This window comes from Euprymna scolopes, chromosome 12 (assembly GCF_053919585.1).
Source record: "Euprymna scolopes isolate OS-2025 chromosome 12, ASM5391958v1, whole genome shotgun sequence".
Classification (NCBI taxonomy): Eukaryota; Metazoa; Mollusca; class Cephalopoda; order Sepiida; family Sepiolidae; genus Euprymna; species Euprymna scolopes.
Genome location: NC_136493.1, coordinates 51,042,610 through 51,060,404, shown reverse-complemented (window position 1 = coordinate 51,060,404; position 17,795 = coordinate 51,042,610). Strand labels below are relative to the sequence as shown.

Below are 17,795 nucleotides of genomic sequence, written 5' to 3'. Positions count from 1 at the left end.
TTTTTTTAATTATTCCGTGAATCACACACCTGTCAGTCGAAGTCGAACATTACGTACATTTTAAAACAAAAGAAAAAAAAAGATGACCACGAGCAAGAAGTTGTAAGTAAATGACATCTGATAGAAAACAAAGGAAATGGAAATAATTTAAATTTACGGATTTTGTTTGTAGTAGAAAGGTAAATCGGGGCAAAAGGCTTAATAAATAATAGTAACTGTGGATCATTTAATAAAAATAAAATCTTCTATAAACACAATGGACCCAGTAGCAGGAACCAAAATGCATTAGGAACTACTTCTCTTTTTTTACGTTTTGTTTCTGTCATCTCTTTCTTTTTTCTTTCTTTCTCTCTTTCTCTCTCTTTCTCACACACTCACACACACACACACACACTCACTCACTAACTCTCTCTCTCTCTCTCTCTCTCTCTCTCTCTCTCTCTCTCTCTCTCTCTCTCGATAATTATACTTTGAATTTTGTTCTTCATTATCAATCAAAAAACATTTTAATACTATTTTAAGATTCATTATTATTCACTCTCTTCTCTCCTTCCATTGCATAAAAGGCTGGCAATTTCCCCTTCCGCGCATTCGTCACATAATCAGTACTCTTGATCTCTCCTCCTCCTTCTCACTCTTTCTCTAATTCTCTCTTCCCCTCTCTCTCTCTCTCTCTCTCTCTCTCTCTCTATATATATATATATATATATATATATATATATATATATATATATATATATATATTGATTAATCTAAAAGTTGTGCTTTTTTTAATCGAAAGTATTTACTCGATTTAAAAAGAAAAACAAAAGCGAAACAAAAACGAAATTTAGAAAATAAAACTCCCGGATTACGCCGGGTATGTATAGCCAGTAAATCACAAAGTTGGATTCTATATATCCCTTTCCTCTTCTCTCTCTTTCTCTCTCTCTCTCTCTCTTTCTTTCTTTCTTTCTCTCTCTCTCCCTCTCTTATCGATCTATCTATCTATTTATCTATCTACAGCCTTTTTTTTTCTACATTTCTATATTTATGAATCAGCCTCATGTCAAAGACAATTTATTAAACATTTCTAATCTTTGTTCGTTCCATACGGTTCACCTCTATCTCGAGTTATCAGAAAGGCATTTTTAAAACATCAACCATAATTTCGCTTCACTACGCTTCATCTTTTATGTCGTGAATCAGTGTCGTCAATCCTTCTAAACTGAGCCAATCAAGAGTTGTCCTTTTAGCAGAACTGAATTTTCACGAATACTAAAAACCGACATTGTGAGGAGACAAGTAAATAGAGGCGCCATTTTGTGACGGAACTCCTTAACATTGGACATCCAATCACGTTCTTAACCACTTGAAGCATTACGGTTTGAACATTGCATACATATACTGCAACCAACCTACCTTTATATTGCCGGAAATCTTATCCGCTTCTTGCTTCCCACATTATCTTCGGTAACGGCCAATCACCATGCAGATGATCTACAGCGGAGGTTCGTCAACGCCGTGTCCCTCGCCGCGGAACCTCCGCAAGGATATGCACACCAGCGGCTACATCAGGCCGATTATGCCAGCCTATATCATGCACAGTCTACCGCCACCGTCATTCGCCAAATGTCAGTCCAGGGTGAAGCCATCGAGCAACAAGGACATGAACTTGAGGAACTTTATTCCGGCCATGTCAAAGCCAGTGGCCGTCACGTGTCTTATATGCAACATTGTTCTCCCGGGACTCGGTAAGTAATTAAACAGTTAACCTTCTCTTTTGCTGTTGTTTTTGCTATCATGACGAAGCCTTAACCAGGTCAGGATATAACAGTGAAATAAATTATGTTAGGAATGAACCTAATGAACTAATGGGAGGGGGCGGAAGAGTTAGAATAAGGAAACCATCCCATATTATCTTATATAATATGGCTATAGGCAGTCAGAGACATAAAAATTCTAAAAACAATATAATAAGAGCAAAAAGTTTTCAGATCGGAATAAAATAAGAATCCCACACAAACATTTCGGAACTAGAAATAATAAGATAAACAAGCGTAGAAATTGTATATGGTTCAATCCGCTTTACATTCTAAATAGCATGCCAAAGGAATTTTACTAGATTCTTGATAAGAGCTTCCCTCAAGGTAGTAGCATAGGTAAATTCATTAAAAAAACACAGGGGATTTATCCTTCTCGACATCTATTAATTAAGCTAAAACTATATGTTCAAATGATGCAAAAATAGGTAAAGTAATTTAGAAAGGTAAGGGAAATATCAGCCAGAATACTGATGAAGAATTACTTTGTAACCGTAGAAACACTAATGAATGATCTTAGAAGATTAATGTCTTATTTCAGCCATTGTATATAAATGCGAAATCAATGAAAAATAGAAGTAGAACATACTGCTGCAAGTTCAAGAAAAATTTGTGCAACTATACAAAGAAGAAACGGACAAGAAATTAATATCTCTAGCTAAGTGTGCAAGAGAATTACGTAGAAGTAATTCCGAGTATAAGTTGAAATGGTCAATATTAGAAGTGCAAGAAAATATACATCAAGTAAACCTAGTCGATACAACCATTGCACCGTATATTATAGTTATTAAATAAAAGGCAGGAAGTGGGCCAATATTGTTTGCATAGAATAAAATATGTATTCCCCCGTCTAAAATCAGATTAGTTAGTTCAAAGTAAATTAATAATTTATACACACTAATTGTTTATTTAAAAAAAGGGGTGAATTTAAAAGTACAAGGCATAAATATATGCAAATATTATAATTATAATAATAAAGGTCCACGAACGTTTTAGTACCTTAGTAGAATAGATAATTTAATAGCATAGTATATAAAAAATAATATATATATATATATATATATATATATATATAAACAGTATATCCGTTATATTATGACTAGTAAACCTGGTTAAAATATTTTATAATTAAAATATTCTATAAGTACAGTATAGATATGTGATAAAAAAAAGATACTTCTTATATTGACAACTTAATGAATAAAAATGGATTGACTTAATATTTTAATTGCAGACTAAATGGCTGAATAAATGGACGGTGAGTAATTAATATAATGATTCTGATATGAATTAACTTAAGCAGTCCTAACTTAATTATAATAGACAATATGTATTTATGGAATATGATAAAATTATATTTTGAAACCTTGTAACCAATACTCAACAATTTAAGATTATACGAATAATAAACGATACGATAGCGTCCTTTATAAAACAAAGATAGCTGCACCTAAATACGAAATAAATATTTTTTTTACACATTGATCACCACTTATCAAGGCCCGGAAGCCACTCAGTGATAAGGGTTATTGCAAGTACATTACCTTAGTGTGGAGATTTGATGAAGTGTTTACTTAAGGGGGCGGTTCATTAGGAATTTGTTTATGTTGGACTTGAAGACATCCAAGTTGTAGTCCGGAGGGAAGCAGGCAGACGGAACAGAGTTCCACAGGCGTGCAGTTCTAAGAAAGAAGCTTTGTTCATGGAATCCGCGTTTTGATTTAGGCACAGATATAGAGTGGGGGAAATTTTTCACAGTGGATTCAGCTAGACGGGTGCTTTTAGTGAAAGATTGGCGAGGGGGGACCAGAGGTTGGAGTTCAGACGAGCATCTGCCATGGAAATAACGATAAAACAAGGACAGGCTCGCAACGTCTCTTCTGTGGGAGAGAGGTTGCAGGGAAGAGAAAAGGGCATCCCCCACTAAGCCACGAAGTCTATTTTGTACTCTGTCAAGGCAGGATAGGCTGTTTTTTGCAGCTCCTGCCCAGATATGGCAACAGTATTCCATCCTTGGACGTACTTGGCTTTTATATAGATAGAGAATTGCATCAGTAGTGAGATATCTTCTGGAGCGGTAGAACGATCCCACCATCTTTCCAGCGACCTTGGCCACAGACTTGATGTACGTGTTCCATTTCAGATCAGGAGTAAAGGTCAAACCCAGAAGCTTGTCAAAACACGGGGCCTCACCCAGACGAGAGCCATCCATCACAATTGATGCCAGCTGGGGATCAGAGCGTTGATGATGTAAGGATAGGAGTTTGATTTTGGATGCATTAAAGGTAACCAGCCACATCTTCCCCCACTGAACCACGCGCTCAAGATCAGAGGAGAGAGAATCAGAGAGAACTTTGTCATTTACAGCCTTTGATGTGTTGCCGTAGATGGTCGTGTCATCAGCATAGATGTCAACGAATGATTTAAGTATGTGTTTAGGGAGGTCATTGATGTAGATCAGGAAGAGAGTTGGGCCCAGGATTGACCCCTGAGGGACTCCAGCATTTATATTGCAGGCCTCCGATTTTTGTCCATCTACCACTACTCTTATGAGCCTATCGGAGAGAAAAGATTTAATGATTGAGAAAACATTTCCAGTTATACCGTAGCTGGAAATCTTGTGAAGTAGACCCTTATGCCATACCTTGTCGAAGGCCTTTGATATGTCAAGAGCAATTGCCCTAGAAAGGAAGCCTTTGTCGAGAGATTCACTAATCCTGTGGGATATAACCGTCAGCACATCTGCGGTAGATCTTGCAGAGTGGAAACCATATTGTGTGTCACTAAGAAGGTTATTCCTGCTGAGGTGGTTGACTATTTCTCTATTTAATATGGATTCCATAAAATTTAAAACAACATTTAAAATGTACGGAATTAATTCTCTGTCTACAATCTAATTAAATATCTGATAGATATACCGCAAATAAACATACATAGTTTAATTAGAACCAAATTCATTTTATAAAAAAAAATATATTTTTGTATATTAAAACTAGTTCAAAATATATACTTTAAACCCATACGGGAACAAAGATATGAATAGCTTTACCCTTAAAACAAATACGCGTTGTGAATTCTTCTATATGCTTAATTTCCAACATTATATTGTTATGCTTATTTCTTTCTAAGGAAAATTTTTTTTTTTTTTCTGATGAGTATGGGGTAGGGAAAAATTCAATATTGACATAAAAATATTGATTGTTCTACATAAATGAAACAGGTCTGTAAAATGTACTGAAGTTTTAATAAGTTGTGAGAAGTGATTAAGATAAATAAAACCTTGGATCTTGGAATATAGATTTTTGTTCATTTATATATGCTTTGTTGTTATATTTTACAAAGCAAAAAATGATTAGTGTATACACAAAGAGTAAAATAAAATCGCAACAGAAGATTTTCCCAAAACATTATATATATATGTGTGTGTGTGTGTGTGTGTGTGTGTGTATATATATATATATATGTATATATATGTATATATATGTATATATATTTCCCAAAACATTATATATATATATACACACATATATATATACATATATGAATAAAATAAAGCAAGATATAAACGATGCTTTAGACGTTATGTGAATAAAAAGGAAAAACCTAAAAGAGTAAAAACAAAAATAAAAAAAAAAGGTTTCGTCCCTATTTCAGGGGGCATCATCAGGATTTCTAGGCGAGGATGTACAGGAAGACGGTCATAAATCACATGCGAAAGAGGAGAAGTTCAGTTCTCTTTCTATTCTGGAGAGAAAAAATTTCATGATAAAAAGAGAATTTATATCTAGTGTGTGTGGACGGGGGGTCGGTTTATATATGTATATGCATTTTTTTTTATCAACCAGGATCTAAATTAATGTTGTGTTCATTTATTATTATATTACCTATGATTGGGGCTACATTATAAAATCCTTTTCTTTGTTTGATGGTGTTAATGTTTGAAATTAAAGCAGATTCAATAAGTCTCCGTTTTGCTCTATCTGGGATGGATTTTAAGATTTTTGCAAGTCCAGTATATATATATATATATATATATATATATATATATATATATATATATATATATATATATATATATATATACAAGAATAAAAAAGCATTGGAAATGCAAAAGGATATAGGGATGGTATGCCAAAAAGTATACAAACAAGATAGCTATGAATGGCTAGGCACATGGAAATAGAATTGCATCCAAAGTATAGCCTTATAGCTTTTCTCCAATCTTCATTCCGTGTCACCATTACGGTTGTAAAAAGCTATAAGGCTATACTTTGGATGCAATTCTATTTCCATGTGCCTAGCCATTCATAGCTATCTTGTTTGTATACTTTTTGGCATACCATCCCAATATCCTTTTGCATTTCCAATGCTTTTTTATTCTTGTTAATTAGTATTTTTACTTACAGTCTTATTTTTAAACTTACATTCATGATAGTATTGTCTTTTTTAGGAGGCGGCTCATTGCCGCCTCCATTAGTAGCAGGTCGCTTCCTGCTGGGTTTTAGGTCTTTGGGTTTTGGGCCTTAGGAGTTGCCTCTTGGTCCTCCATTGGTACTATATTACATAGAGAGTGCTACCGCCTCTCTGATAAAACAGTTAGAGTATTATAAAGTTCTAAAATGTTCATACCTTCACTATTAAATTTTTCTTGGTTCATTCTTTGGCATTTTGGCAAAGATTTGGCAGTTTTTGATATTTATATTTATAATAGTTTGTGCATGAGGCAGCTTTTTTCCCCTCGGGATCCCTGTTATACCGTGCTTTTGAGTCAGCACGTGAGGCAGCCTTCTTTGCCTCAGGATTTGCATGATACTTAATTTTTATTATTTCAGCATTTTTCTGATAGTATTTTTTTTGCTCAGATAATACCTTGACTTTGTTTTTTTCATAGTCTATATTTCTCTGAGCTTTTTTACTACGTGCTGACTTTGGCATTTTTATTAAATGTAAACATATAACACTTATGTGTATCTTACTATAATATCACTTATCTTATAGCAAGACAACTCTCGTAGAATTGAGATACTGCCCCGTCACCAATAGTTAAAGTGTGGAACGGTATATACACCAATAGTGTAGTTGTTATCTTTATATGAAGTCCTAATCAGTGACAGTGTGAGGTTACTTGGTTAATTTATTGTAGTTTATTTTAGAAAACTTACTTGTTTTTATTAGAAGATTGTGTATAGTAGCCACAATATCTAGTTATTTTTGTGGCTAGGGCTTGGATTTTGATTCTTTTTGGTCAGCTTCCAGTGAGTTCTTAGAAGAGGACTTTCTTGCAGTTTCTTTTGCGGTTAATTTAACTTATTTCCTTTGGCGTTTGGTGAGTTCTTAGAAGAATTGGTCTGATCTACTTTTCTTAGCGAGCGAAGAGATTCAGCTGCATTTAACAATGGCTGCTATAGTGTATTTTTGCGCATACGTGAGAATTTCAAGTTTCCTCCTTATTTTTCAATAGTTTGACAGTAGTCATGTGTCTTTCTGCCAAGAGTGACAGACGTCAGTGTTAGCCGTGATCGTCTAGAGGTTAGGACCCCACGTTGTGGCCGTGCTAACCTAGGTTCGAATCCTGGTCACAGCATTGACATTTTGTACATATTTTACAGTCCAAAATCTGAAGAATTATTTGTTTTTATAACATTGTTTTTTGACGTCGTACTTGCTGATAGGTTACTCTTATAAGAATTTTGATCAACTGAGATAAAGATTTCGTGGTTTCATTAACGCTGGTGGGTTACTGTTTAAAGAAAAAACCTTAACGTTCACCTCAAATATTCAGCGCCAAGAAATATAGGCCACTGACAAACTGGAACGTCTGTGAGAATCCGGTGTATTATTTGGAGCTGTCCCTTTTGAGAGAAGTTCCGTATTCGAAGTGGTCTGTCTACATTGGGTATATAGTGTTTAAAACTTGTTATTACACATAATCTTATTTAATTATGGAGTTAGCTAAAAAGCGATGGGTCACTGCACTTCTCCGTGTAAAGAGCAGTCGATTGATGCTTGAACTGTTGTCAGAGACCGTTCGTACACCGAGATACATCGTCTCAAAAGAAAGAAGAAAGAAGAACAATTGGCCATTTTTGTACCCTTTCTTTTTTGCTCTCCTTTGACATTTTAACCGACTTCTGACACTCGCTGGAATCGTAAGACGCTTCTCTGTAAGAATATGTGCTTTTTGAAACTTATAAGTTGATTTTAGTTGAGATTTGGATAGTTTTGTTTTGTAGGCGTATATAGGCGTGTACAGGCCATCCCTATATAGAGAGTGCTACCGCCTCTCTGATATATATATATATATATATATATATATATATATATATATATATATATATATATATATATATATACTAGTTGGTCGCATCACAATTATCAGAGGAAAAGAGTTAGTCTACAATCATATTTTTTTATTTTTTATTTTTTATTTCAGCAAATCCATATATTTTATTCTTAACCGTCTTACGCCCGTTTCGCAACTCATAATGAAAAATATTTTCTTTGGTTTATTTAACCTCTCTTCAGAGACGATAAAAAATAAATTTCAAAACTAAGTGAAAAGGAAGAAAGGTGATTAAAAAAATGACAACGACGGCAAGTAAAACACATAAAAAAGCTCACTTTTAAAATGGCAATCATAAATCCCCTCTCCCTCAAAAAATCTCCTGCCATATTGGAAAGGTTTCATTCCGGCGTGTTACATTTGACTAGCAGAGCTAACATTGTCAATGATTTATATATATATATATATATATATATATATATATATATATATATATATATATATGTCTAGCCGCACTGATGAGCTGTGAAACAGCGAAACAGTACTGTATGTGGATTACTATAGTGCTCCTCACCTTGAGTTGAGCATATTGAGAAGTGAAACACGAATTACCATTAGCATATAAGCGACACTCTTTGTGTAAACAAATCGAGCGGAGGTATTTCGAACGATATCAAAACATCGTTAAACTCACTACTCGTTCAAGCAGCCGGCAATAGCGTAATGGTTAGGAGCCTTGACTGCCGTACAAACGGTCGGGTTTCAATCCTGGCTTGAGGTAGTTGCCTGTCTAGCCGCACTGATGAGCTGTGAAACAGCGAAACAGTACTGTATGTGGATGACTATATATATATATATATGTGTGTGTATATATATATATATATATATATATATATATAAAGAGAAAGAGGAGGAGAAGAGAGAGAGAATGCCAAATATTTTCCTATATATGTGTGTTTGTGTGTAAATGGTGAATGTATGTGCAATGCATGTAGATGACAGAGTAATAATATATATATTTTTAATACAGATAAAATGTTTTCAATGTTAGTAGTTCATTTTGGGTTGTTCATTTTCTGCTTTCGAGGTTTTTTGAAACTAAGGCTTTCTGAAGTGTTCATAATCGAAAGATTTGAAACTGATTTCGTTTATTCAGTCCCTTAAAAAGTATCGATTTGAAAAAAAATTAACAGTATAATGGATAAGATTCTTGCCACTGTAATGTATCCTAGTATTCTCCCCCACCTCTCTCTCTCTCTCTCTTTCTCTTTTTCTCTCTCTACATATGTATATATATATATATATAATATATATATATATATATATAGTGTGTGTGTGTGTGTGTGTGTGTGTGTGTGTGTGTGTGTGTGTGTGTGTGTGTGTGTGTGTGTGTAAAGATCCTGTAATTCCGGATACGTCACACAGCATGTCCTCTTGAGGATTATCAGCTATTTAATCACTGGACATAAAAACTAATTGTTCAAGAGGGAATTATCAGTTCCGATGAAAATAATTTCGTTATGATTTTAAGTGATTGGTAATCTTAACATTGAATCTCGTTCGTCTTTAATGATGATGTGATTACATTTTTCGAATGTCCTCCTATTTTCCGAGCGCTCAAATCTTGGGTCAGATATGTTATCCCTTCATGAATCTACAATTTACATGCATTGCACTCGCATTGAACGTGCATTGTTCTGAATGTTAATATTGCACCTTCCTTTACTTGTGAAAGAAATAATAAAAATCATTGAAGTTTTCGATCAATTTATTCATATCCATATATTCATATCCCTATGGGAGGAAACCATCACATTAACCAACGAGAAAAAAAGGGGAAAAATACAAAGAACTGATCGAATAATGCCAAGAAAGAAGATGAAAGATCTACTATGACTCTATTCGATGTGGTTGAAGGAGTTTTACGAGCGAGGCAATGTGCAAAGCATTGACAAAATAGGTATAGTGAGGGTCTGTGCTTTAAAAGAAATAAATAAAGCATTAACTGTGTCTAAATAGATTCGGCTAAAACGATCAGTCACCTGAAAAATAATTTAATAGGAAATGAGGCGAAGGACGAACTCAAAAATAACCTTAACTTTTTTCGCACCCTTAACGACTATACATTTATTTAGGCTCAATGGCGGATGCATGTTGACGTGGTGTTAAAAGAAAAGCCGAAGATTTCTCTTGCAATGCCAGCACACGTAGCTGATAGTGTTCAAGGAGACGATTTGGCGTGCCTGGGGTCAGGCCGACGTTTCTGTCTTGGCTGATATGATGCGAAACCCGAAATCGGTTATGAGGGCAGTGCATCACCGAAGATCTCTCCTAAAACATTTATAAAAATGTATTTTACGATATACATACACTTTAAGAAAGTAATGGGTTACATTCTAATCATCAAAAATACAGACAGTTCACAATCATGGCATTTGGGGTTTTTTTTTGTTTTTAGGGGTTTTTTATTATTTTACTAATGGGCAAATGCCCATATTTTATTCATAAGTAGATGATACGTGTTTCATCTGTTAGATAAGGTCCGTTGCGCCATCAAACAATTCATCAAAGGCAAATAGATATTACTGAAAATTGCACTAAACAGACGAAACAAAAACGATAGAAGTAAAGCCAAACTAAAATGTGATATGCATTGAGAAGATTTCCCGAAGTAATACCTGATCGGATTGAGAATGGTGTAAAGCGGTCATCTTTGATTTGTTATTATATAGCAGAGCTGGAGGCGTAGAATTACGACTTTTTATTTTAGAATCAGAGAAAAATCAGTACAGCTTAATCATAAGATATCTATTAGAAATATATTTTTATGCTGTTTACAAAAGAGAAGTTTTCTATAAAATCATGCCCATACGTTGTTAGAAACTATTGAGTATACTATTAACATTAGAAAACATATATCTGTATGTATACACACACACACACACACACACAGATATATATATATATATATATATATATATATATATATATATATATATATATACAGGAACACACATATATATAAGGAAATTTGTCTGTGTGAGCCTTCGTTCCCTATGGACTCCTAAACGGTTGAGCCGATTTTTTTTGGAAATCTTATAGGAATATACTTTATGTGTCTCACAGTGTTCTTAGAAAGGTTTTGTATCGGAATGTCTTCGATAGGTATCGATAACTGATAATCATAAAACTCGATGGAATAAGGAACAGACGATTTAGACTGAAGTTAACGCCTTATACAGCTTAACATCACAAGTGAATTTGATAAGTTTTATTACCGCATAAGCAGAAAGGATCGACATATAAAATCAATAGTAAGTTCTTTGATATGACAGGGGCACGTTCAAAATGAATGTTTCTCTTTAGACCATAATTGAACCATGATTCTTGACATTTACATTTTAAACTTTAATTCAAGCCATTATCACCGCAAAATTAGAAAGACCCGCCGTATAAAATCAACAGTAGTTTTTTTATGTAATGAGGTGCGTTTGAAATTAATGTTTCTGTTCAGAACACAACTGAACCATGATATTTGACTTTTGCATTTTAAACTTTAATCCAAGTCATAATATAATGATAATTTTATAAAATCAGCAGTAGGTTCTCTACAGAGCAATGTAAACTACAGTGTATTGTGGACTAAGTCACTATGTTCCCAACTAGAGCAGGCAATTAATCGATTTGATTGAAAAATAGGCGATTTCACCGATTTCAATGACAATAAAAATATGGGAGGGTGAAAGATTCGTTAATCCGCATTAAGCAATCCCGGGCAAGGTCGGGTCTCTCTCTTAGTATATATATATATATATATATATATATATATATATATATATATATATATATATATATATATATATAGAGAGAGAGAGAGAGAGAGAGAGAGAGAGAGAGAGAGATGATTATTACTGACATGTTCAGCTATTCATTTCCTAATAACCCCCCTCTCTCTCTCTCTCTTTCCCTTTCCTTGCCACATACAACTGCATTCATTAGGTGTGTGATCGATAGTTGCTCATAAAATCAGTAATCGATCTGAATTCCCTGTCACATATACAGCATATGAAACCGCCTCCACCTGGTGGAAAGTGTCTTTGATCATTATTTTCTTTCTAATGTAACTTTTAATATCCATTGCAAAGACAGAACTGGATCAACACATCCTACCGCAGTAATGGCAACAGATTCAGGTTCTGACACACAGATGTGGAAAGTGTGAGCCATCTGGTATCAAGTTGCAAGGTTCTTTTTGGGGGACGGCTACTACACAGCGAGACATGATGGAGTATGTAAGTACTTCCACTGAACCATCTGTAAAAAAATAAACGTATAACAGCAAATCCTGAAAGAAGTGTTGGAAATTACCTATATACCATGCATTACGACCATGTAATCTTTACAGCCATCCCCCTTGAAAATGTTGCTGTCAAACCTGACATAGTTATATGGAATAAGTCAGAGACAGTGATAACCTTGGTTGAAGTGAGTGACCTTATCTGCGTGTGTGCGAAATTCCTCTCTGAATGTTTGAAGAAAAAGTTAACATTGGAAGAAGTAAATCGACTTCTGTACATTTCTACCTTAAAGTCGCTTAATTTTTAGCCTTTTCCTCCATTTAGCAATAGCTCAGACGGTAATGGCGAAAGCTGAACCACTAAATAACGACTATGGCTGGAGCACTGAATGTCTTGGTTTCGATTCCAGATGATTGAACCGGAGTTATTTTTTAAAACTTTTGAAATAACTCCGATTCAATCAGCTGATTACTTCTTCCAATGATAACGTTTTCTTCAATGTTTACCGCTTAGTATCGATTTTGTACAGCTGAAAACCAAATCGAAAGTATTATCGAAGTCCATATCGAAGTCTATATGCCAAGTTTCAAGTCTGTAGACCAAACATTTCGCACACACGCAAATAGGGTCACTTTATATATATATATATATATATATATATATATATATATATATATATATACTCTACATATATATATATATAAATACTATATATATATATATAAATACTCTCTCTCTATATATATATATATACTATATATATACTCTCTCTCTCTCTCTCTCTCTATATATATATATATATATACTCTATATATATACTCTATATATACTCTAACGTGTCCGAGTGCAAGAATGTTTTCAACCTGAACTCAAGGCAATTATACAACTATACATATATAAAATTCAGCGTAATAGTTTAATGAAACCAGTCATCTTATAAGAAACCAGAAAAAAATGAATAATTAATTAATGAACACTCATTTTTCAAAAACAATATGCAAATCAGTACACCTTTATTTAGTAGCTCGCATGCCCATGACTGAGTATATTAAGAATGTCGTATATATATATATATATATATATATATATATATATATATATATATATATATCACAATTTTTTAAAGAAATCCAGATCAATATGGGCACAAAAAGAGTCCAGGTCGGCCAAAACAAATAACCTCATCACTGGATCGTCGTATCAGAAGAAGTTTAAAAAAAACTCCAGTATGAGCCAAAACAGCAGCAGAATGTAGTCCTAAAACCATCAGAAGGCATCTGAAAATGAAGGGTTTCAATCATTTAAAGCGTCTGCAGAAACTACGTCTTCTTGAACAGCACAAAACTAACCGACTTAAATATGCCGCCAAATACCAGACTTGAGATGAAGAGAAGTGGGAAAATGTAATTTTCTCCGATGAGAAAAAGTTTACTCTAGATGGTCCAGATGGATTTCAACACTATTGGTATGATAAAAATTTGCCCAAAGAGACTTTTTCAACTCGGCATAGTAGAGGAGGGTCTTTAATGATCTGGGGTGCTTTCTCGTCAGTTGGGACCCTAAAGTTGCAAGTAATGAAAGGCCGGCAAACATCATTGAAGTACATTTCAATGCTTGAAAATGCTTCTATCAGGACTAAAGGTCCACGTCTGTGTGGAAGAAATTGAATTTTCCAGCAAGACAACGCTGCGATACAGACTTCTCGACAAGCACAAGAATACTTTTCTTCAAATAATATAGAATTGTTAGATCATCCAGCATGTTCTTCGGACCTCAATCCCATTGAAAATCTTTTGGGGACGGATGGCAAAAGAAGTGTTCAAGGATGGAACCCAGTGTGATTCGATAAAGGAACTTTCTGATTCATGTGATAAAATTCCTTCGCAACTGATAAAAAACTTAGTCGCAAGCATGCCGAAGAGAATTTTTGAAGTAATTCGTAATAATGGAGGCTATACTAAATACTGAGACCCTTTTTAGCAATTTATAATTGCCTTTTGTTAGATAAATTATCAGTGGTCTTATCATTTTGACCAGGTGAAAATGTTTGTTTTTTAAAAAATAATTATTAGATCAGGGTTAAGGTTTCGAATGAAGCAGATTTCATTTTTTTTTTTTTCATCATATTTTCCCTTTTGGCAATGGTTTCAACCATTTTTTTTATTAAAAATTCGATAATATGCGTAAACGCTTACTTTCTTAAGTGGTCTTATGATTTTGACCAGGACAATATATATATATATATATATATATATATATATATATATATATATATATATATATATATATATATATATATATACTGGCAGAAGTACCCGTCGTTGACTGGGTTCAAAAACAGCCTACAGAAAATGGACTGTGGTTGATGAAAGTATGATAGGTTATGAAAAGGGTGGGGTTGTAAAGAGATATATTTGGAAACTCAAAAATTTTACCCTAAGCAAAATATGATGAAAGTAACGATAATTTTCGCGAAAATATATATATTTTTTTTTATTCAATTTTCACCCCAAACAAGGCACAGTGCCACTTTGAAGCAGGGTGCTACTATTAGGGAATTAATTAGCGGGGTCATTATGAAGGGAGAAGAGTAGAAAGATGTTTGTTAACATTACACTTGAACTTCTGCATATCATTGCATTTGGGAAAGCAGAATCCCGGAAGGGAGTTCCAAAGACCCGCAGTTCTGGGGAAGAAACTATTGGAGTAAAAGGCTTTCTTGCACCTAGGGATCTCCACTGTAAAGGGATGAGACTTAGTAGCTTGTCGGGTTTGTCGGGGGTAGTTACGTCGGGGAGGTACAAGTGTTTGCAGTTCGTCAGAGCATTCACCATTAAAGTATTTGTAGAACAGGCAGAGGGATGCAACATCTCGTCGATGGGACAGAGGTTGAAGCCTAGATGACAGTTCAGGACCTATCAGGTTGGCGACTCTTTTTTTAACCCTGTCCAGGAGCGAGAGACAAGAAGCAGATGCACCAGCCCAGATGTGACAACAGTACTCCATACATGGGCGAATGGTTGCCTTATAGAGGTATAGGATACTGGCAGGCGTAAGTAGTTTTCTAGCACGGTAGAGGGAGCCAACCTTCCTTGCAGCAGCCTTGGCAATGCTCTCAATGTATCTATTCCAGTTCATATTCCCTGTAAACGTTAGGCCGAGGAGTTTAAAAGAAGTACTTTCAGGCAATGTGCTCTTGGCCATTGCTATTGGTGGTAGAGAAGGTTTCTTGTAGTTATTGAAGGAAACAAGCTTAGTCTTAGCAGCATTGAATGAGACCAACCATTTTTGTCCCCATTCCACTACGGATTGGAGGTCATCCTCTAGTGTTTCTGCCATTTTCTTGGATATGTGTTCATTTGTTTTCCCCTCATATCTGTTATAGAGAGTGGTGTCATCGGCAAATATACCCATCTCCGAAACAATATTATCAGGGAGGTCGTTTATGAATATCAGGAACAATAGAGGTCCAAGGATAGACCCCTGAGGCACTCCCGCATTTATGTCATATTGTTTGGATGTACGTCCGTCGAGGACAACTTTGATTTTCCTATTACTTAAGAAGGATTTAATTACGTTATGAATTCTTCCAGTGATTCCATATGATCTAATTTTCCTTAGAAGACCATCGGGCCATACCCTGTCAAAAGCCTTAGATATATCAAGGGCCACCGCTCTACCCTCCCCTGTTTTATCCAATGAACGTTCAGAAACTACAGTTAAGATATCTGCTGTTGAACGAGCTTGCCTGAATCCATATTGCTTGTCAGTCAGGAGTTTAGCAGCTGTTAGGTGCTGGACTAGGACTTGATTAACTAAGGACTCAAATATTTTGGCGAAAAGCGGGAGGAGGCTAATGGGGCGATAATTTAGTGGGTCAGTTCTTTCACCAGAATTCTTGAAGATTGATACCACAGAGGCGGTTTTCCAACAGTCGGGAAAACAAGATTCGTTAAGGCATTTATTGTTAGGATGGATGAGTGAGGGGGTGCTGGACAAGTAGTTGTGCAGAATACCAGACATGCAATACAAGTAGACCATCAGCTGTCCTCACCCACAGGATTGTGGCCTCAGGAAAGCCCACCGGGGATGAGTGCAGGGTCCCTTTCCATGCGCGACATGGCACTACAAACACCCCGATATTTTACAACTGTTGATGGAGCAGCCGCTCTAAGCGCTACCAAAGAGTTAGGGCTCCTGTACTATCAGTCGGAAACAGCAGCCAGGAACTGTCAATCCGGTACCCTCAATCCATTAGGCAAAGCCAGCCCAGTCCAACTGCACCGACATATATGGCACTGAAGCACCCCACTGTGTCCAGTTTAGGGGGATGGGATGTGGCGGGAGTGGGGAAAAGCGGCGTTCATTGCCCTAGTCAGGAAACAAGGTCAACCACTGGTGATTCAGACGAGTCCCTGTGATAGTACCTCTACGCCTGGCCAATAGGCAAAGAAGGAGTATGAAAGCCGGGCGATAGACAGAGTCTATCTCCTCCTTAAGCAGTTTAGGTTTGCCAACCGGTGATTTGTTTGAGTCACCAGCTCTAGGAAGGTTGTCGTCCAGGACTGAAGAGACCTCCCTCCCCTAGGTTTAGTTTCAGAGTTTTCCTTCTCCTAGACGGATGGCCTGGGAAGACCTACGGGTCCATCAGCTCCGAGGGGTTCGCCCCGCGCCTGGGTCCTAATCCAGGTTTTTTATTTTTTATTTAAACTTTGTTTCCATTGGTAGCCAAGAGTGACCAACAAAATGATGTTTCCTAACAAAGAGAAAATGTTATATATATATATATATATATATATATATATATATATATATATATATATATATATATATATATATATACTAGCATGGGTGCCCGGCGTTGCCCGGGTGTTTGGAGGTGTATGCTGAGCAAAAAAAAGGGGGTAATTTTTTAAACTTTGACCCCTATTATGACCCCTGAAAATTTATTGTTTTGGGCTCAAATCAAGTTATTAAGTTAGATCCATGTCCACGGAAGCTATATCTAAAATTTCAAGTGTGTAGACCCAAAATTGTCGGAGAAGTTTGGTAGAGTTCTCAAAGCTCAAATCGTTGAACTTTGACCCCTTAATCGCAAAATTTCTGGCTAAAAACCGATCACATAGATTTTTCCAAATCTCAGTACCCTGTATATCAAATTTCGAGTCTGTAGACTAAAAATTGACAGAGTTATTTCGTAGGGAAATGTACACAGACACACACACACACACACTTTCACAGATATATAGATTTAAAATTTGAGTCTGACAGAATGACAAAATTATATTGCAAACCGATATATTAAACAAACGAACTTCAAAGAGACAAATGAACACATAAGTAAAAACAATTTGTATTAGAAAACATTTATTATTCCACGTCTTTTTTTTACAGACCTGACGACTGAGGTTC

General features: G+C 35.4%; 1 protein-coding gene across 1 annotated transcript in view; it reads left to right on the top strand.

Annotated features, from left to right (window-relative positions):
• Window positions 1–741: 741 nt before the first annotated feature.
• The window catches only part of LOC145291283 (uncharacterized), a 69,435-nt gene continuing 52,381 nt past the window's right edge, over window positions 742–17,795 (top strand). The window contains exon 1 of the mRNA XM_080136934.1: window positions 742–1,733. Coding sequence (XP_079993060.1) covers window positions 1,469–1,733 — 265 coding nt within the window. The 5' untranslated portion in view covers window positions 742–1,468. The remainder of the gene's footprint in view (window positions 1,734–17,795) is intronic.